The sequence below is a fragment of the Cherax quadricarinatus genome, chromosome 95, assembly GCF_038502225.1.
Source record: "Cherax quadricarinatus isolate ZL_2023a chromosome 95, ASM3850222v1, whole genome shotgun sequence".
Taxonomy (NCBI): Eukaryota; Metazoa; Arthropoda; class Malacostraca; order Decapoda; family Parastacidae; genus Cherax; species Cherax quadricarinatus.
This window is the reverse complement of record NC_091386.1, coordinates 4,190,534-4,211,607: the sequence shown is the minus strand read 5'-3', so window position 1 is coordinate 4,211,607 and position 21,074 is coordinate 4,190,534. Positions and strand designations below refer to the sequence as shown.

The following is a 21,074-nucleotide window of genomic DNA, read 5'->3' as shown; positions in this document are numbered from 1 at the left end:
AGACTTATTTTGCATAAGTTATCAATTAAACTTTATCGTAGGGATGTACTGTATTTTGCGGCTTATTAGAGGTACTATCTTTTTCCATAAAATATCCCAAAAACCATCCTGTCAGTGATGGGAGCTGTAAGTTTGGGGTGTGGGGCGGGCTGTAGCTCTCCCAGTTATGTTCGATGCCGAGCCATTGAAGCTGAAACAAGTCTTATAAGCTGCGTCTTATAATCCACGAAATGTAATATGTAAAGGGAAAATGACTTGTATACAGCCTCTCCTCATTTAACGACAGAGTTCCGTTCCTGAGACAATGTTGTTAAATGAATTTGTTGCTAAGTAAGGAGCATACTATAATGGTAGTGAATTTGTGTCGAGCACCTTTGATATTGTTTTAATGTCACCTTTGCACCATTTATAACAGTAGTGTACTGTATATTGAAATAAACAGAATAGCGGAAATTAGCTCTACTATACAATATTTAGGTATGAATACTGGTCAGAGAGCCCATCATAAGTCCGAGGCATTGGTAAACGAGTATGTCAGTAAGTGAGGAGAGGCTGTATAGAGTTTGCTACTATCCATGGTTTCACATATCCACAGTAGGTCTTGGAATTTATCCCCTGTGGATATTGGGGAACTACTATACAGTGGACCCCCGGTTAACGATTTTAATCCGTGCAAGAGGGCTCATCGTTATGCGAAATAATCGTTATGCGAATTAATTTTCCCCATAAGAAATAATGGAAATAAAATTAATCCGTGCAAGACGCCCAAAAGTATGAAAAAAAAATTTTTTTACCACATGAAATGTTAATTTTAATACACACAAACTGAAAAAGGCATGCACAATTACATGACACTTACTTTTATTGAAGATCTGGTGATGATTGATGGGATGGGAGGAGGGGAGAGCATTATCTTCTTACTGTTTAGAAGGGGAATCCCCTTCCATTAGGACTTGAGGTAGCAAGTCCTTTTCTGGGGTTACTTCCCTTCTTCTTTTAATGCCACTAGGACCAGCTTCAGAGTCACTGGACCTCTGTCGCACAACAAATCTGTCCATAGAGCTCTGTACCTCCCGTTTCTTCAAGACTTTCCTAAAATGGGCCATAACATTGTCATTGAAATAGTCACAAGCACGGCTTGCAACAGCTGTGTCAGGGTGATTTTCATCTATAAAGGTTTGCAGTTCAAACCACTCTGCACACATTTCCTTAATCTTTGAAGTAGGCACAATGGATTCCACAACTGGCATAGGCTTCTCAGGGTTAGCCCCAAACCCTTCAAAATCTTTCTTAATTTCCATACTAATTCTCACCCTTTTTACCACAGGGTTGGCACTAGAAGCTTTCTTGGGGCCCATGGTCACTTATTTTCCAGAAACACCACCGAAAACACTGTAATAATACGAAATATTCCGAGTGTATGCTTGGATGTTACCGCGGAGGCTGGCTGGTAAACAATGGGACGGCCGGCACATGTGAGGGCACATTGGACGCGTCTCGGACGAAAATCGGTATGCGGGTTTTTAATCGGTATGCGGGGCAAAAATTTTGCGATAAAAGTAATCGTTATGCGGAAAAATCGCTATGCGATGCCATCGTTATGCGGGGGTCCACTGTATTTCTTCTTTCTTTTTGGGTCACCCTGCAATGGTGGGAGATGGCCGGTGTGTTAGAAAAAAAAGCATTGCCATCAGATCACATAATCAGTGTCAAGGGTTTGATCCCCGGCAGGTTCGGAAACAATGGGCATACATGTATTTCCTTATATAGTGGACCCCCGGCTCACGAAGCCATCGGTATCCGATAAATCCGGTATCCAAAGAATTATATCACAAAAAATTTGCCTCGGTTCCCGTTATAAAACCCGAACCCGGTATGCGATACGATTCGTACGAGATGTGTCCAGTGTTTACAAGCCAGCCAGTGTGCGCGCATCTACGGATACATTCGGTACATTCTATGTTATCCATATTATCACTGTTTTTGGTGCTTGTTTTTTGCAAAATAAGTCACCATGGGCCCCAAGAAAGCTTCTAGTGCCAACCCATCGAGACCAAGGGTGCTAATGACTATTGAAATTAAGGAAATGTGTGCAAAGTGGCTTGAAGTGCAAACCTTTTTTAATGAAAATCACCCTGACACAGCTACTGCAAACCGTGTTGGCAACCTGTACACTGACAATGTTGTGAACCACTTTAAGAAAGTCATAAAGGAACGAGAGGTACAGGTCTCTATGGACAGATTTGTTGTGTGACAGAAGTCCAGTGACTCTCAAGCTGGTCCTAGTGGCATTAAAAGAAGGGAAGTAACCCCGGAAAAGGACTTGCTACCTCAAGTCCTAATGGAGGGGGATTCCCCTTCTAAACATTAAAAACTTCGACACTCTCCCCTCCTCCCATTCCATCAATCACCAGATCTTCATTAAAGGTAAGTGTCAATTATTCTATTGTGATTATTCTATTGTTATTATTGTTATTGTAATTATTATATTTCATTAAACTTAATATATCATGTGGTAAAAGTTTTTTTCGTACTTTTGGGTGTCTTGCACGGATTAATTTGATTTCCATTATTTCTTATGGGGAATATTGATTCGCTTTCTGATAATTTTGGTGTACGATGAGCTCTCAGGAACGGATTAATATCATGAACCGGGGGTCCACTGTACCTGCTGTGGCACCTGTTCCTGTCCCTGTTTTGAAATCTGAGGTCAGATAGCCAGCACTTAGCCTATATAGAGTGGACCCCGGTATACGATATTAATCCGTTCCTGAGAGCTCATCGTATGCCAAAATTATCGGAAGGCGAATTAATTTTCCCCATAAGAAATAATGGAAATCAAATTAATCCGTGCAAGACACCCAAAAGTATGAAAAAAAAAGTTTTACCACATGAAATATTAAGTTTAATGCAATAGAATAATTACAATAACAACAATAACAATAGATTAATAACAATAGAATAATTGACACTTATCTTTACTGAAGATCTGGTGATGATTGATGGGATGGGAGGAGGGGAGTGTGTGGATGGTGTTAGTGTTTAGAAGGGGAATCCCCTTCCATTAGGACTTGAGGTAGCAAGTCCTTTTCCAGGGTTACTTCCCTTCTTCTTTTAATGCCACTAGGACCAGCTTGAGAGTCACTGGACCTCTGTCACACAACAAATCTGTCCATAGAGACCTGTACCTTCCGTTCCTTTACGATTTGTCTAAAATGGGCCACAACATTGTCATTGCAATAGCTGTGTTAGGGTGATTTTCATCCATAAAGTTTTGCAGTTCAACCCACTTTGCACACATTTCCTTAATTTTTGAAGTAGGCACAATGGAGTCCACAACTGGCATAGGTTTCTCAGGGTTAGCCCCAAACCCTTCAAAATCTTTTGTAATTTCCATACTAATTCTCACCCTTTTTTACCACAGGGTTGGCACTAGAAGCTTTCTTTGGGCCCATGATGACTTATTTTGCAGAAACAAGCACCGAAAACAGTGATAATATGGAATGTACCGAATGTATGCTTAGATGCACGCACACTGGCTGGGTTGTAAACACTAGCACACACAGGGCAGTTCAGGCCACACGTGGATGCGTCCTGGACGAATCGCATGTGGCAGATTTTTTAACGAGTGGCGAGGCAAAATTTTTGCATTAAAATGTATCGTATATCGGATTTAACATATACCAATGCCATCGTATGCCGGGGATCCACTGTAACTGATTTCTCTAAAATTAGTTTAACATCATTATGCACCCCATACCCATCCTGTGAGTGGTTTTTCTGTAAAAAAAAAAAAAATAAAACATTTTCTACACAATTAATCACTGGTTACAGATACAGGCGGGGCGAGACGTGTCGAAGGGGAGAAACACTTAAGTAAGAGCAGCAACAGAGTGAAGAGAGTGAGGGAAGTTCTGGTGAACCTTTCCCCTGATATCATCCAGACCAGTCCAGCCACTGACACTGGTCAGCCAAGTGTCCAGGACAGGCATGTCCATTCTAGATACAGGTCAGTAGACACATGTGCAACGTCTGGGTATGTTTATTGTAGACGTTTCACCATCCAGTGGCTTTATCAATACAAATTCAAGGAGATAATTGGAAGATAAGAACTATATACAAAAGACGATAAGTCCCTCAGCTTTGTAGTTTGTGTGAAGAACACCGTAGTTAACTACAGTGGACCCCCGCTTAACGATCACCTCCAAATGCGACCAATTATGTAAGTGTATTTATGTAAGTGCGTTTGTACGTGTATGTTTGGGGGTCTGAAATGGACTAATCTACTTCACAATATTCCTTATGGGAACAAATTCGGTCAGTACTGGCACCTGAACATACTACTGGAATGAAAAAAGTTCGTTAACCGGGGGTCCACTATACAGTGCTCTTCACACCAATTCCAAGGCTGAGGGACTGATTACCTCATCTTTTGTATATAGTTCTTCCAATTATCTCCTTAAATTTGTATTGATAAAGCCACTGGATGGTGAAACGTCTACAATAAATATGCCCATATGTTGCCCATGTTTAATTTTCTTGTCAGTATTGTATACCATTCATGTACAACAGGATGTTGACCTGTTCAGCAGACTTCAGTGGAATACAGAGATGACTTCTATACCAGAGACAGTGGAAGATGGGAGGTGATTTTTTGGTGTTTGATATCAAAACTGTGATTGAAGGTGATCAGTTTCTTTGCTTTGATTGAAGGTGATCAGTCTCTTAACTTTGGCTAGAGGTATTCAGTAACTTGGCTTTGATTGAAGGTGATCAGTCCCCTTGCTTTGATTGGAGGTGATCAGTCTCCTTGCTTTGATTGGAGGTGATCAGTCTCCTTGCTTTGATTGGAGGTGATCAGTCTCCTTGCTTTGATTGGAGGTGATCAGTCCCCTTGCTTTGATTGGAGGTGATCAGTCCTTTAACTTTGACTAAAGGTATTCAGTAACTTTGGCTTGATTAATAGTATTCACTCGTTCAAGTTACCACACCATTTTTTGCACAGTCTCCAGTACAGAAGTTGCCTCTGTATTTAACTAAGAAAGACTGATGCACCGGTGCAACATTTTGTCAATAAACATAGCTGGTTATTGTACTTTCATTTCATTCATCAAATTTTCTCTGGCCATAATTTTCCTTTTCATAATACATTTCCCAATCTAATTCTACTCTCTTCTTGTGTTTCCAACAGGTCTCCCTTTCTAAGCGTCCACCAGGCCAACTTATTCGTGACTACCTGGGTCAGGGACCATCAGGGACGGCACTACCGCCGCCGACGTCAGTCATCATCCATCACCGCCGAGTGCTGCACCACCACCGGCTGCACCTGGGAGGAGTATGCCGAGTACTGCCCCACCTCCAGCCGGTTACGGGCGGGAGTTGCGCTTATTTGATCATGATGTTGCCATGCAAACGCTCTTGATTTTACCAATTAGTCAGCACAGTATGACCTTTGGGGATCATTGTAATAATACAGATTAATAGGGGGGGAGAGGCGTGTCCATTAAAAACCAGTTGTCCGCTGAATCAGAGCCTCAAGAATATTTTTTCCATGATCGTAATGTTGATGAACAATTCTGAATTTAACGAACTGTCTGTTAAATCCAAAAACAGTAAACAGTTCACAATTTAACAAACTTTGTTAAATCCAGAATTCCTAAGGACAATTTTGAATTAATGAAAAATTCTGAGTTTAAAGGACAAATCTGATAAACAATTCTGAATTTAAAGGATTTGTTCATTAAATTCAGAATTGTTTGTAAAAATCATGGACAATTCTGGCTTAACAAACAATTCTGATATTTATCGGACAACTCTGATTTAACAAACAATTCTCAATCTAGCATTTAATCCTATGAATCCAAAAATTAAAATTTACCCAGCGGGCTGCCAAAATAGCAGACAATTCTGCATCTAACAAACTTTGTCCACTGCTCCCGAATGCTGCCCAGTCACGAACTTCGTTCATTGAAAACAAAATCCATCAAATTGAAAATTGACTCTCCTATATACACAGTTCTGCTGGACCCCCACAACCTCAGTCAACCTTCAACTTGCAGGAGAGAAAATTGATTAGCTCACAAATCATCAAATTATTATATTACTGGGGAGACCCTAGTGGGTTTAGTGCTTCTTTGTGATTATAATAATTACTGGGGAAGCACTAAACCCATACGGGGTCATACAGCACCTGGGGAATGGAGGGGGAATCAGGTTTGTTTCAAGGAAGGGAGGATAGGCCCCTAAGACGAGCACCTTATTAGCAAATGATAATTTTAAATTTTTTTCTCTTAATTGCTGCAGATATTTAATAACACTCATCAATTATTATTATTATTATTATTATTATTATTATTATTATTTGTGTGGAGTAACAATTGAGAACTGGGATCATCATCATACGCAGTTCTTATAGATTCGTGGGAAATGATAAACCCGTAGGGGGTATGTAATGCCTGGAGGATGGGAGGTAATCAGGTTCGATCCCAGGAAAGGGTAGTTCCAATTCCTGTGATCAAGAGCCCTTCGAAGGATGGTGTATACTGAGGTCAGATCGTAATGGCTGATGCGATCTTACTTCCTTCATACATCACTCTGAAGAAACGTCATCGTAAGCTCCTCTCTTCTATGTGTGGATTATTTGTGTATCACTGTGTATATTACACAAATGTTGCAGTTAATGTTGCAGTTTAAAAACTGTAGTGTAAAGCACCCTTCTGGCAAGACAGTGATGGAGTGAATGATGGTGAAAGTTTTTCTTTTTCGGGCCACCCTGCCTTGGTGGGAATCGACCAGTGTGATAATAATAAAAAAAAAATATTTATGTGGAAGATGTATGACTTGTATAGACTTAGCGTATGTTTCTGAATGTGAGAAACAATTGGACTGCGATGTCGGCACACCTCAGGAAAGACAGTGATTGAATAAATGATGGTGAATGTGTTTTCTTCTGTGTTGCCCTGCTTTAACAGATGGTGCTGAAGAAGGGGTGGGGATATTTTCAGTTTTGAACTGTAGTATCGGCACACCTCTGGTATACAGTGATGGAGTGAATGATGATGAAAGTGTTTCTTCTTGTTTTTGGGTGGGAGACGGTCAATTTGTTGAAAAATAATAACGATGTGTAATAGGGAACTGCTAAGCATGCAAGGGTCATATAGCATTTGGGAAATGAGAAGAGGTTTGATTGGAGGAAGATGAGTGTAGATGCAATTTCTGGAATCAAGAGCTCCACTTCCAAATACCCCAGTCAAAAGCTGGTAATGTTGGTAAGGTCGAGTCGGAACCCACGAATTTAAGGTGAAATGAACTGCATACATGGAAATGGTTGGAGACCGGCACTATGGTCCCTGTCCATCCTTTTGTTTATTCATCGATAGTCATTCATTATGACTTATCTTGAGTTTTGATTGTAATAATAAATCTCGAGTTTGTGAAATTAAAAGTTTATTTCATTTTAGTCCCAAACAAAGTTGCTGAGCACCTTGATGCTGGCATGGGGGCTCTTGATTCAGTTAGGTGGAGTTACCATACCCTCGGTTTGGACCTTGTTGCCATACACAAATACTCCGCTCATTCGTCCAGGTCAGACCCAAACATCATCAAAAGTTTCTCTCTCCCACGTGGGAGTTACTTGTGTATTATTCCAGTCAGGGTATTGTGCCTTGTTGTGTTGTTGCCCACATGCTGCACGACACCAGACTAGCCTGGCCCAGAATGTGTTGCCCACGTGCTGCACGACACCAGACTAGCCTGGCCCAGAATGTGTTGCCCACGTGCTGCACGACACCAGACTAGCCTGGCCCAGGATGTGTTGCCCACGTGCTGCACGACACCAGACTAGGCTGGCCCAGAATGTGCTGCCCACGTGCTGCATGACACCAGACTAGGCTGGCCCAGAATGTGCTGCACGACACCAGACTAGCCTGGCCCAGAATGTGTTGCCCACGTGCTGCACGACACCAGACTAGCCTGGCCCAGGATGTGTTACCCACGTGCTGCACGACACCAGACTAGCCTGGCCCAGAATGTGTTGCCCACGTGCTGCATGACACCAGACTAGGCTGGCCCAGGATGTGTTGCCCACGTGCTGCATGACACCAGACTAGCCTGGCCCAGGATGTGTTGCCCACGTGCTGCACGACACCAGACTAGCCTGTCCCAGGATGTGTTGCCCACGTGCTACACGACACCAGACTAGCCTGGCCCAGGATGTGTTGCCCATGTGCTGCACGACACCAGACTAGCCTGGCCCAGAATGTGTTGCCCACGTGCTGCACGACACCAGACTAGCCTGGCCCAGGATGTGTTGCCCACGTGCTGCACGACACCAGACTAGCCTGGCCCAGGATGTTGCCCACGTGCTGCACGACACCAGATTAGCCTGGCCCAGGATGTTGCCCACGTGCTGCACGACACCAGACTAACCTGGCCCAGGATGTTGCCCACGTGCTGCACGACACCAGATTTGCCTGGCCCAGGATGTGTTGCCCACATGCTGCATGACACCAGACTAGCCTGGCTCAGAACTGGGCTGTGGGGGTACACAAACTGCAGATGAGGGTATCCTGTCTCAGTCTTGCACAACTACACACACATAAGACAGTGAAAGATGAGGTAATTAGTCCCTCAGCCTAGAAGCAGAGATACTATAGTGGTGAACAGCAGCTTCTAAACTGAGGGACTGATTACCTCGTCCTCCACTGTCTACTGTGTATAATAGACAAAATCTTGAAACATGTCAAAGGTGTATCAATGGTATGGGTTTAACATTTCCCCCTGACTATCATAATAAAAATATACTTTAAAGAAAGTGCATTTATGCTCCGCCTTCATAGCTTAGTCTAAGTCTGCCTTAAATATGTCACATAACTAAAAGCCTTTTAAATCTCCATCTGAAAGCCCATTTATTATATCAATATACATTTAAAAGATTGTTTTTGTACAAATGTAATAGACAAGGGAGTCTATTAAGGGCTTTCTCTGGGTACAGTAGGACTTTCGACATTCCACCATACTGTGTAGTGACACATGTAATGATTGAGGTCCAAGAGATGTAATGTTTAGAAAATAAATTTTTATGAATCTCGATCTGCAATTATGAAAATGTCTGGCACACAGTATCATTATCAATATTTTCTAGAGGATAATAGTATTCAGCATTACCAATGTCTTGTGTGTGAGTTGTAGCAATGGAAACGCATCTCATTTGTATACACGAATACCCACACGTAGGAGAAAGAAACTCTTCGATTCAACTTGGACCTTAACTAGACTAGTTAACCCATAAACGGTCCAAGCAGATCTACGTTCACATGCGCAGTGCTACAAAAGTAGATCTACGTTTTTTTTACATATTTTCAAATATAACAAAAGTAGATCAGTTTTTTTACATACGTACTTTCAAATGTTGAAAAAACGTATATATACGTTTGGACCGTTTACGGGTTAATGGTCCTAGTTGGACTGAAATGTCATCAGTGTTTCTCCTATGTCCGGGTTATTTGTGTATTTTCCAGTCAGTATTGCTTTTTATTTTCTCATTCGTATGTTAGGGCCCTATTGTAGTTACTTATAGATTTAAAAAGGCTCTGCTACAATAAACAAATGAAGGCAGCAGATATGGTATTCCAAATACAGTGGACCCCCGGTTAACGATATTTTTTCACTCCAGAAGTATGTTCAGGTGCCAGTACTGACCGAATTTATTCCCATAAGAAATATTGTGAAGTAGATTAGTCCATTTCAGACCCCCAAACATACACGTACAAACGCACTTACATAAATACACTAACATAATTGGTCGCATTCGGAGGTAATCGTTATGCGGGGGTCCACTGTATAAATAATTTGGATAAATAAAAAATAGGGCAATTATACTGTATCATTTCATAGGAAGACAATTTTTTTTTACAATGCTCATAAAAAACTATAATTTAACAATATTAGAATGTATAACAAAAATAAATTAATCCATTAGGTTATGTAGAAGTTTCTTGGTTCCCTCGTATGCTAGAAAGAGCGCCCCCGTGGCAGGGAAGGTTCGCAACACAGTCGGACCCAGCCCGTTGTACAACGCCAGAATTCCTGTAAGTAGAATTTTGAACTGTAGTGTAGGCATGCCAATGGCAAGACAGTGATGGAGTGAGTGATGATGAAAGTGTTTCTTCTTTTTCAGGTCACCCTACCTTGGTGGGAAACAGCCGATGTGTTCAAAATAATATACAGTGGACCCTCGACCAACGATGGCATCGTATAACGTTAAATTCAACTAGCGATACATTTTAACGCTAACATTTTGCCTCATCTAACGCTAAAAAATCTCGACTAACGATATTCGTTCTCGGGTACCAATTAATATCGTTAGTCAAGGGTCCACTGTATACATAATGTCTTCAAATACAGAGTGACAGTCAGCTCTATTACAGAGGTATATATAGAGTGATTTTTTGTAAAAAAAAGTGCATCCAAAACTGAACAGTATGTGGAAAAGTCTTCATAAGAAAGAAGGAGCACTGCAGCAGCTCTACTGGCCCATGCTAGGCAGGTCCAACCCACACCCACTCACTTGGCAGATGCAATTTTTCAGTTGCATTCACAAAAAAAAAAAAAACACACTAATACAGTAGCTTTGATAATGATAAATTTCTTTTTGGGTCATCCAGCCTCGGTGGTAGACAGCCAGTTTATTAAAAAAAAAAAAAAAAAAATTAGCTTATCAAAGTTTGATGACTGCTGAATGTGCATCACTATTGCACCATTGTATAGTTAAAATATCGTAAGTCAGACCATTGCAAAACGAGGAGCATCAGTATTTCGTTGGTTACTATGTTAGGTAGTTTTATATTTGTGATAGCTAAGGTGTCTGGGTTGGCCTCTGTTTTCTTTCTTTAAACTCTTTCCTCTTGTTCAATAATCTGTCTGCATTGGCATTAGATGCGAGTGAAAGGCTCTTGATCCAGAGAATTAGAGCTACTCTCCTAGCTTGAATCAAACTTGCTTGCCTCCCGTTTTCCAGGTGTTAACATGACCCGTGCATTTTTACTTCCCTTTGAATAATAACGACGTATACACGAATATTACACAAATACTCAACATTATATTAGCATAATATCTTTGTGTTCAAAACCACATTACTACAAGAAATTGTTCTATCACTAATACTTTCTTTCATTATTATTATTAATATTATTATTATTATTATTATTCTTTCTTTCTTTCAACACACTGGCCGTATCCCACCAAGGCAGGGTGGCCCAAAAGGAAAAACGAACGTTTCTCCTTTTACATTTAGTAAGATATACAGGAGAAGAGGTTACTAGCCCCTTGCTCCTGGCATTTTAGTCGCCTCTTACAACACGCATGGCTTACGGAGGAAGAATTCTGTTCCACTTCCCCATGGAGGATTATTATTATTATTATTATTATTATTATTATTATTATTATTATTACAGTGGACCCCCGGTATTCGATGGCATTGGTATTCGATAAATCCGGTATTCGATGCATTATATCGCAAAAAAATTTCCTCGGTATTCAATTGAAAACCCGGTATTCGATATGATTCGTACGAGACCTGTCCACGTGTGGCCTGAACTGCCCCGTGTGTGCTAGTGTTTACAACCCAGCCAGTGTGCACGCATCTAAGGATACATTTGGTACATTCCATATTATCACTGTTTTCGGTGCTTGTTTCTGCAAAATAAGTCACCATGGGCCTCAAGAAAACTTCTAGTGCCAACCCTGTGGTAAAAAGGGTGAGAATTAGTATGGAAATTAAGAAAGATTTTGAAGGGTTTGGGGCTAACCCTGAGAAGCCTATGCCAGTTGTGGAATCCATTGTGCCTTCTTCAAAAATTAAGGAAATGTGTGCACAGTGGGTTGAACTGCAAACATTTATGGATAGAAATCACCCTAACACAGCTATTGCAATGACAATGTTGTGGCCCATTTTAGACAAATCGTAAAGGAACGGGAGGTACAGGTCTCTATGGACAGATTTGTTGTGCGACAGAGGTCCAATGACTCTCAAGCTGGTCCTAGTGGCATTAAAAGAAGAAGGGAAGTAACCCCGGAAAAGGACTTGCTACCTCAAGTCCTAATGGAAGGGATTCCCCTTCTAAACACTAACACCTCTCCCCACCTTCCATCCCATCAATCATCACCAGATCTTCATTAAAGATAAGTGTCAATTATTTTATTGTTATTGTAATTATTCTATTGCATTAAACTTAATATTTCATGTAGTAAAATTTTTTTTTTCATACTTTTGGGTGTCTTGCACGGATTAATTTGATTTCCATTATTTCTTATGAGGAAAATTGATTCGATTCTCGATATTATCGGTATTCGATGAGCTCTCAGGAACGGATTAATATCGAATACCGGGGGTCCACTGTATTATTATTATTATTATTATTATTGAGTATTCATGAGGAAACATCACCTAGGGAATGGGAGGTAATCAGGTTTGAGCCAATATTAATAATAATATCTTTATTTACTACCAGTACATGTACAAAGTATACAGACCATAGCTGACGTTAATGACATACTACTATATAGAAAGCTGCTTGTTATGCTGAGCATTTCCCGCAAATTAGGTTAATTTTGTTCCCAGGATGCAATCCACGCCAGTCGACTAACACCCAGGTACCTATTTTACTGATGAGTGAACATGGACAGCCAGTGTAAGGAAACACACCCAATGTTTCCACCCTTGACAGGAGTTGAACCCAGACTTCAGTGTTTGAAGCAAGAGCTCTGTCTACCAGGCAGGTAGTTGCTTCAGTTACTTGGATCAAGAACCTTTCACAAGTTTTGGCTCATTCTGTATAAGTATTGAGCAGTGACTTGATAATGTTCCAGGAATGACCAAGGTACGTACTTTTAATTATTCACAGTCGTCACTACAAACCTACGCACTTCTGTATTCACAAGCTTTGATCACTGTAACAGTTTTCTGAAGGTCGACCAGAGTATACATTAACTTTTTTCAATGCACCAGCTGTATCTCACTGAGGCAGGGTGACCTAAACAGAAAAATTAAAGTTTTCTCTTAACAGTTAATAATTTATACTGGAGAAGGGGTTACTAGCCCCTTGTTCCCAGCATTTTAGTCACCTCTTATGACATGCATGGCTTACAGAGGACGAGTTCTTCTCCACTTCCCCATGGAGAAATATATTAAATGTAATGTTTATTTTCAGTGTTTATTGCGGTATAAGAATGGGGCTCTGTGCTTTATAATGGATGTACTGTTGGAGAGTGAGCAAGGTAACTTTTATGAAGGATTAAAGGAAATTGGTTAACCAGGCTTGAGTCCTGGAGGTGGGAAGGGCAGTGCCTGCAATCTGAAGGAAAGGGGGTATGCTACAGTCTGAGGGTCATCTGAACTCTAATTTCAGCACACTTTTGGAAAGATGGGGATTGAATAAATGATGGTGAATGTGTTTTCTTTTTCAGATCACTCTGCCTTGGCGGGAGACAGCCGCTGAGTTGTTAACAAATGTAAATTGTGTAGAGTACTATACAGTGGACCCCTGGTTTATGATATTATTTCATTCCAGAAGTATGTTCAGGTGCCATTACTGAACGAATTTGTTCCCATGAGGAATCTTGTGAATTAGATTAGTCCATTTCAGACCCCAAACATACACGTACAAACGCACTTACATAATACACTTACATAATTGGTCGCATTGGGAGCTGATTGTAAAGCGGGGGTCCACTGTATTAGGTATACAGTAAAGTATGTTAGTACTTCTTTGGGTATTTTAACAATATGATTCAAGACGCTCAGAGAATCCCCTTATTAGTGGATAACATTGAGGAATGACTGTCTTGCCTTCATTTCTAAAGATTCCAAGTAGCACCTTGGACATGGGGTCCGTCGAGCCTGCCACCTGGATGCGTGACTTGACCACATCTGCTGGGAAGATGGCCACCCACAGGACGACACCAGCAAACCCACCACATAACATAGTCCTCAAGGGACCTGTGGATTGAATTATGCTTAAAAAGTTTTCACTTGAAAAGGAAATAGTGAATTCAAAATCACATTTTTGTGTGTCTACTTCCTTATTATACTTATATGAAGCACTAAACTCATGGAGGTCATTCGGTGTCAGCAGTGGAGGCTCAATCCTCCATGCAGGAAACAGTGAAGACAGGTCACCAAGATAATACAAACTGTCTTTCTATCCAAGTCTTTTTTTACTATAGTTCAAGGAAAACGCAAGGAAACAAAACTGAACTTACCAATTTCGTCTTTCGTTTTTCCGGCTGGAGTCAGGAGCGATCTACTTGCCTCGTACCCTCCAAAGAAGAAGAAATATCCTGGCATTTCTCTTGCAAATGTAGAGGTCAAACCTCTGAACAGCCCTGGAACCCCTTCTGCTCTCAAGATGTGTCTGGTTAGCTTCCAAGGTCCAATACGTGTCTGTGGAAGAAGATAAGATTTCGTTCGGATTTTTAACCGCGGAGGGTTAGCCACCCAGGATAACCCAAGAAAGTCAGTGCGTCATCGAGGACTGTCTAACTTATTTCCATTGTGGTCCTTAATCTTGTCCCCCAGGATGCCACCCACACCAGTCCACTAACACCCAGGTACCTATTTGCTGCTAGGTGAACAGGACAACAGGTGTAAGGAAACGTGTCGAATGTTTCCACCCGCCGGGAATTGAACCCGGGCCTTCCGTGTGTGAAGCGGGAGCTTTAGCCACCGGGCCACCGGGCCACCAGGCCACCGGGCCACCTAATTCCCTTTTATGATTCAGTACATGGGCTGTATTATGAAATGTACAAACAAGTCACATTCCTGGTTTTCTGATTTTCAAACGAGACACATTCCCGTTTTTTTGGCTTTACAAACAAAACACGTTCCTGTTTTTTTGACTTACAAATGAGACACATTCCAAGTTTTTCATCTTACAAATTATTTTTGCATTGAGTGTTTGCATACATTGCTCATAATGTTTCTTAATTTTAATTTTTTTTTTATATACTGTACTGTGTGTGTGTGTGTGTGTGCGTGCGTGCGTGCGTGCGTGTGTGTGTGTGTGTGTGTGTGTGTGTGCATGTGTACTCACCTATTTGTACTCACCTATTTGTGGTTGCAGGGGTCGAGTCATAGCTCCTGGCCCCGCCTCTTCACTGATTGCTACTAGGTCCTCTCTCTCCCTGCTACATGAGCTTTATCATACCTCGCCTTAAAACTATGTATGGTTCCCGCCTCCACTACGTCACTTTCTAGGCTATTCCACGGCTTGACTACTCTATGACTGAAGAAATACTTCCTAACATCCCTTTGATTCATCTGAGTCTTCAACTTCCAATTGTGACCTCTTGTGTCTGTGTCCCATCTCTGGAACATCCCGTCTTTGTCCACCTTGTCTATTCCCCGCAGTATTTTATATGTCGTTATCATGTCTCCCCTGACCCTCCTGTCCTCCAGTGTCGTCAGGCCGATTTCCCTCAACCTTTCTTCGTAGGACAATCCCCGTAGCTCTGGGACTAGTCTTGTTGCAAACCTTTGCACTTTCTCTAATTTCTTGATGCGCTTGACTAGGTGTGGATTCTAAACAGGTGCTGCATACTCCAGTATAGGCCTGATGTAAAGGGTATACAGAGTCTTGAACGAATCCTTACTGAGGTATCGGAACGCTATCCGTAGATTTGCCAGGCGCCCGTATGCTGCAGCAGTTATCTGATTGATGTGTGCCTCAGGAGATATGCTCGGTGCTATACTCACCCCCAGATCTTTTTCCTTGAGTGAGGTTTGCAGTCTTTAGCCATCTAAACTATATTGTGTCTGCAGTCTTCTATGCCCTTCCCCAATCTTCATGACTTTGCATTTGGCAGGGTTAAACTCAAGGAGCCAGTTGCTGGACCAGGCTTGTAGCCTGTCCAGGTCTCTTTGTAGTCCTACCTGATCCTCATCCAATTTGATTCTTCTCATTAACTTCACATCATCTGCAAACAAGGACACTTCTGAGTCTATCCCTTCCGTTATGTCGTTCACATATACCAAGAACAGCACAGGTCCTAGGACTGACCCCTGTGGAACCCCGCTTGTCACAGGCGCCCACTTTGACACCTCGTCACGTACCATGACTCGTTGCCTCCCTGTCAGGTATTCTCTGATCCATTACAGTGCCTTTCCTGTTATGTGTGCCTGATCCTCTAGCTTTTGCAGTAACCTCTTGTGAGGAACTGTGTCGAAGGCCTTCTTGCAGTCCAAAAAAAATGCAGTCGATCCACCCCTCTCTCTCTTGTCTTATTTCTGTCACCTTGTTATAAAACTCTAGTAGGCTTGTGACACAGGATTTTCCCTCCCTGAAACCATGCTGGTTGTCAATTATACACTTGTTTCTTTCCAGGTGCTCCACCACTCTCCTCCTGATGATCTTCTCAATGACCTTGCATACTATACACGTTAGTGATACAGGTCTGTAGTTTAGTGCCTCATGTCTGTCTCCCTTTTTAAAAATTGGGACTACATTTGCCATCTTCCATACCTCAGGGAGTTGCCCAGTTTCAAATGATGTGTTGAAGATCTTTGTTAATGGCACACACAGCATCTCTGCTCCCTCTTTAAGGACCCACGGAGAGATGTCTGGTCCCACCACCTTTGAGGTGTCAAGTTCGCATAGCAGCTTCTTCACTTCCTCCTTGGTTATATGTACCTCATCCAGCACTTGCTGGTGTACCCCCCTGTTCTGATTTCCTGGTGTTGTGTGTGTGTTGTGTTGTGTGTGTTGTGTGTGTTGTGTGTGTGTGTGTGTGGTGTGTGTGTGTGTGTGTGCGTGTATGTATGTGGTGTGTGTGTGTGTGTTGTGTGTGTGTTGTGTGGTGTGTTGTGTGTGTGTGTATTGTGTGTGTGTTGTGTGTGTGTTGTGTGTGTTGTGTGTGTTGTGTGTGTGTTGTGTGTGTGTTGTGTGTGTGTTGTGTGTGTATGTGTGTGTGTGTGGTGTGTGTGTACTCACCTATTTGTACTCACCTATTTGTGGTTGCAGGGGTCGAGTCTTAGCTCCTGGCCCCTCCTCTTCACCGGTTGCTACTGGGCCCTCTCTCCCCCCACTCCATGAGAGGGGTGTGTTGTGTGTGTATGTGTGGTGTGTGTGTATGGGGTTGTGTGTGCGGGGTTGTGTGTGCTGGGTTGTGTGTGCGGGGTTGTGTGTGTGGTGTGTGTGTGTTGTGTGTGGTGTGTGTGCATGGTGTGTGTGTGTTGTGTGTGCATGGTGTGTGTGGTGTGTGTGTGTGGTGTGTGTGTGTGTCTGTGTGTATGTGTGGTGTGTGTGTGGTGTGTGTGTGTGTGTGTGGTGTGTGTGCGTGGTGTGTGCATGGTGTGTGTGTGGTGTGTGTGTGTTGTGTGTGTGTGTGTGTGTGTGTGTGTGTGTGTGTGTGTGTGTGTGTGTGTGTGTGTGTTACATAAAGTTTTTATAAAGGAGTATAACTGGGTGAACATGCCAAAAGCTCCTTTATATGCAGACCATCTCAGGCAAACTTTACACTAAAGATTAATAAGGCAACAACAGTGCAGTAATTGTACACATGATCATTAGACGAGTTACAATGAATAAAAAAAAATTAAATATTCTATTCGTTCATGCTATATAGCTTTAATAAGTTTGGTAGAGAAGAATTAATTTTAATTATTAACCTGAGTTTGACACAATGGAATGATTAACATTTGAGAGGATTACAGATATTGAGAATAAGTATACTACAGTGGAACCTCAAAAATCGAACTGCTCCCAACTCAACCAATTATGTAAGTGTATTTTTGTAAGTGCTTTTATAAGTGTATTTTTGAGGGTTTGAAATGGACTAATCTAATTTACATTATTCCTGATGGAAATAAATTCATTTGGTAACGACACTTGGACAGCCTTCTGGACTGAAGAAAGTTCGATATTTGAGGTTCCAAGACCGTAGGCATACTATCGAAGATACGGTACTATGTTCCAGAGTCAGCCTCCTGGCCCTTTATCACTCTCTTATTTACCCCTATCTCACCTATGGAATTTGTACATGGGACTCAACAACAATTAACCATCTCAGACCACTAATTACCCAACAAAAGGCTGCAGTTAGAATGATAACAAATTCCCACTACAGGCAGCACACTCCACCAATATTCAAAACACTCAACCTACTCACCATACAAAACATCCATACTTATTACTGCACCTATTACATACATAGAACACTTAACTCTGATATTAACCCTCCCCTAAAACTTCTTGCCAACCTCAACAGAACACATGACCATAACACAAGGCACAGATCACTCTTTGATGTTCCTCGTGTCCATCTCACACTATGCAAAAACTCAATGCACATAAAAGGCCCTAAAATCTGGAATTCATTACCTGTAAATATAAAAGAAACACTACCTGTAAATATAAAAGAAACACTACCTGTTTATAAATTCAAGTCTCTTCTCAAAGATCACTTACTCACCCAAAACCAAATAAATACTGAATAACTGAACCTTATAAATTGTATATCTTAAATGTTTCTCACAATTATATCACATAAATGTTAAACCTAAAACCCAATCTAACTTTATTATTTTTTAAATACACTACCTAACAGAATACTCCATTCTACTGAATGTACAGCAATGCAAGCAACCATATGACCTGTCTTTGTAATACTCATTTGTGCTTTATAGTTATCTGTTTACAATAATGTTTTATCACTGATTTCATCATTGCTTAGTTAATCTTAAGTTAATTTTAAGCCAGCCCGTAATGCTATGCATATAAGTGACTTTGGCATGCTGCTCTTACCTGTATTTTTTTGTACCTCTGTTTGTATGCTAAAATTACTAAATAAATAAAAAATAAATAAATAAATAAATCATGTTTTTAGCCAAGTTCTTGGTATTGAGCAAATGCACGCATGGTTTTTACACATTTATTTATGATGGGCGAGGATAGGTTAAGTGCCTGCAGACTGCAGGCACTTAACTGTACCTCCAACCTCCAGGACTCAAGTCTATGATTTAGTGTTTAGTTGTGCACAAATTCTAGGAATGTTACACTCCACAAACCTGTTGTAATAATTAGGTGTTACAGTAATAGAAATACTTTGTTTGTACAAAGGTGAATGATGTTTGGGTGTACATGCAGAAAGCCCCTATATAATTTTATGCATAGTCGCTTGGATGAGTATATACTACTTGTGATTAAGACTGAGCGTGTTTGATAGGAGTGAATGGAGACAAATGGTTTTTAATACTTGACGAGCTGTTGGAGTGTGAGCAAAGTAACATTTATGAAGGGATTCAGGGAAACCGGCAGGCCGGACTTGAGTCCTGGAGATGGGAAGTACAGTGCCTGCACTCTGAAGGAGGGGTGTTAATGTTGCAGTTTAAAAACTGTAGTGTAAAGCACCCTTCTGGCAAGACAGTGATGGAGTGAATGATGGTGAAAGTTTTTCTTTTTCGGGCCACCCTGCCTTGGTGGGAATCGGCCAGTGTGATAATAAAATAATAATAAAATACAGTACATGTATAATAACCTACTGGATCCTTATTACTCTTGAGATCAACCTCTCTCATGGCTTGCAGTCGACACTTGACTAATTCAGTTGGACATAAGGTAAGGGATGAGAAGAACGCTGCAAGAAATCCCGCTGTCGCATTGCTGAAGCTCGACAGATCTTCAACTCTCTGTGGGGTATAAAATTGAGTTTGATATGGTAGTTATATCATGTAATAGATGGCAGTTGCAAGATTACTGAAGTACATAATGGGTCCAGGAACTGGGCCCTAAATTCTTTTAGGTAACAATAGTTCTATAGTTTTATTATGCACCTTGACACTGTCTGGGGTGTAAATATGAGTTCGGTACAGTAGTTATATACAGTAGGGCCCCTGTATACATGGGGAACATGTTCCAAGACCTACCACAGATGCCCAAAACCGTGGATAGTAGCGAACCCTACATTTAAGCAATTTTTTGTTTACATATGTACACCTACCATCCAACTTACGACCTGCTCGACATACGACCACTCGACTTACGACCTTGTTTTTTATGCCAAATTTCTGAGAAATAAACTATTTGTGTTGTACACAGTGTTTATCCTAAACCTTACAGTATAAAACACAGTACTAACAGCATAAAAAGTAAAGTAAAACATGAAATACCAAAATAAAACAATAGAAGTCATTACAAAAATGTGATGTTGATATCCAGTAGTAAAGTTCGACTTATGTCCATTTTGACTTGCAACCAGTTGGTCAGAACCGAGCTCGGTCGTAAGTCGGAGGGTAGGTGTACAGTGGACCCCCGGTTAACGATATTTTTTCACTCCAGAAGTATGTTCAGGTGCCAGTACTGACCGAATTTGTTCCCATAAGAAATATTGTGAAGTAGATTAGTCCATTTCAGACTCCCAAACATACACGTACAAACGCACTTACATAAATACACTTACATAATTGGTCGCATTCCGAGGTAATCGTTATGCGGGGGTCCACTGTACTTAGGATAAAGTTTAATTAATAAATTACACGCAATAAGTGAGAATTAGCAGTTTTTCACTGACGGGAAGCACTTCACGGCATTTTTTAGGCTCTGAGGAACTGCCAGCATCCTTACTGTTGCACGTCGGTGTTATTAAGCAAAATTAAGGGTTAATTTCAGGCCGGGGTAAACTGCGGATAACTGAAACCATAGAAACCAGGTCTTTTTTTTTTTTTTTTTTTTTTTTTACAAAATTGTTTGGACTCCAGAAAAGCCTTCAAAGACTGGGTTAATTTTTTCTGGACAAAATCATTCAGACTCCAGAAGAACGTTCAAATATCAGATCAATTTTTTCTAAACAAAATCGTTCAGACTCTGCTTCGTTCGAGGACCAAACCAGAGTATCGGTTATGCGGTGTCTGTCAAAATATTATAGGATACAAAATACAGTAGCTATATTAGGAATTAAGGTTAAGCTTACCTGAATGCCCTGCATAACCATGGGCTTTCTACACTGTTATCACTGTTGACCTAGCAGTAAGTCCCTGGATGACAGCGGGTATAAGGTGACTAACACCCAGGCACCTACTTACT

General features: G+C 41.2%; 2 protein-coding genes across 9 annotated transcripts in view; one reads left to right on the top strand and one right to left on the bottom strand.

Annotated features, from left to right (window-relative positions):
- Nucleotides 1-9,374, top strand: part of LOC128703869 (transmembrane protein 177) — a 78,710-nt gene extending 69,336 nt beyond the window's left edge. The window contains exons 7-8 of the mRNA XM_070104891.1: nt 3,835-4,009; nt 5,192-9,374. Of these exons, the coding sequence (XP_069960992.1) occupies nt 3,835-4,009; nt 5,192-5,393 (377 nt within the window). The 3' untranslated portion in view covers nt 5,394-9,374. The remainder of the gene's footprint in view (nt 1-3,834; nt 4,010-5,191) is intronic.
- Nucleotides 9,375-9,869: 495 nt separating this feature from the next.
- Nucleotides 9,870-21,074, bottom strand: part of LOC128687435 (mitochondrial ornithine transporter 1) — a 30,384-nt gene continuing 19,179 nt past the window's right edge. For all 8 annotated transcript variants that reach the window (XM_070104892.1, XM_070104894.1, XM_070104898.1 and 5 more), the window contains exons 4-7: nt 19,535-19,681; nt 14,260-14,440; nt 13,847-13,996; nt 9,870-10,086 (exon numbers count right to left, since the gene is read on the bottom strand). In XM_070104892.1, coding sequence (XP_069960993.1) covers nt 9,968-10,086; nt 13,847-13,996; nt 14,260-14,440; nt 19,535-19,681 — 597 coding nt within the window. In that variant the 3' untranslated portion in view covers nt 9,870-9,967. The remainder of the gene's footprint in view (nt 10,087-13,846; nt 13,997-14,259; nt 14,441-19,534; nt 19,682-21,074) is intronic.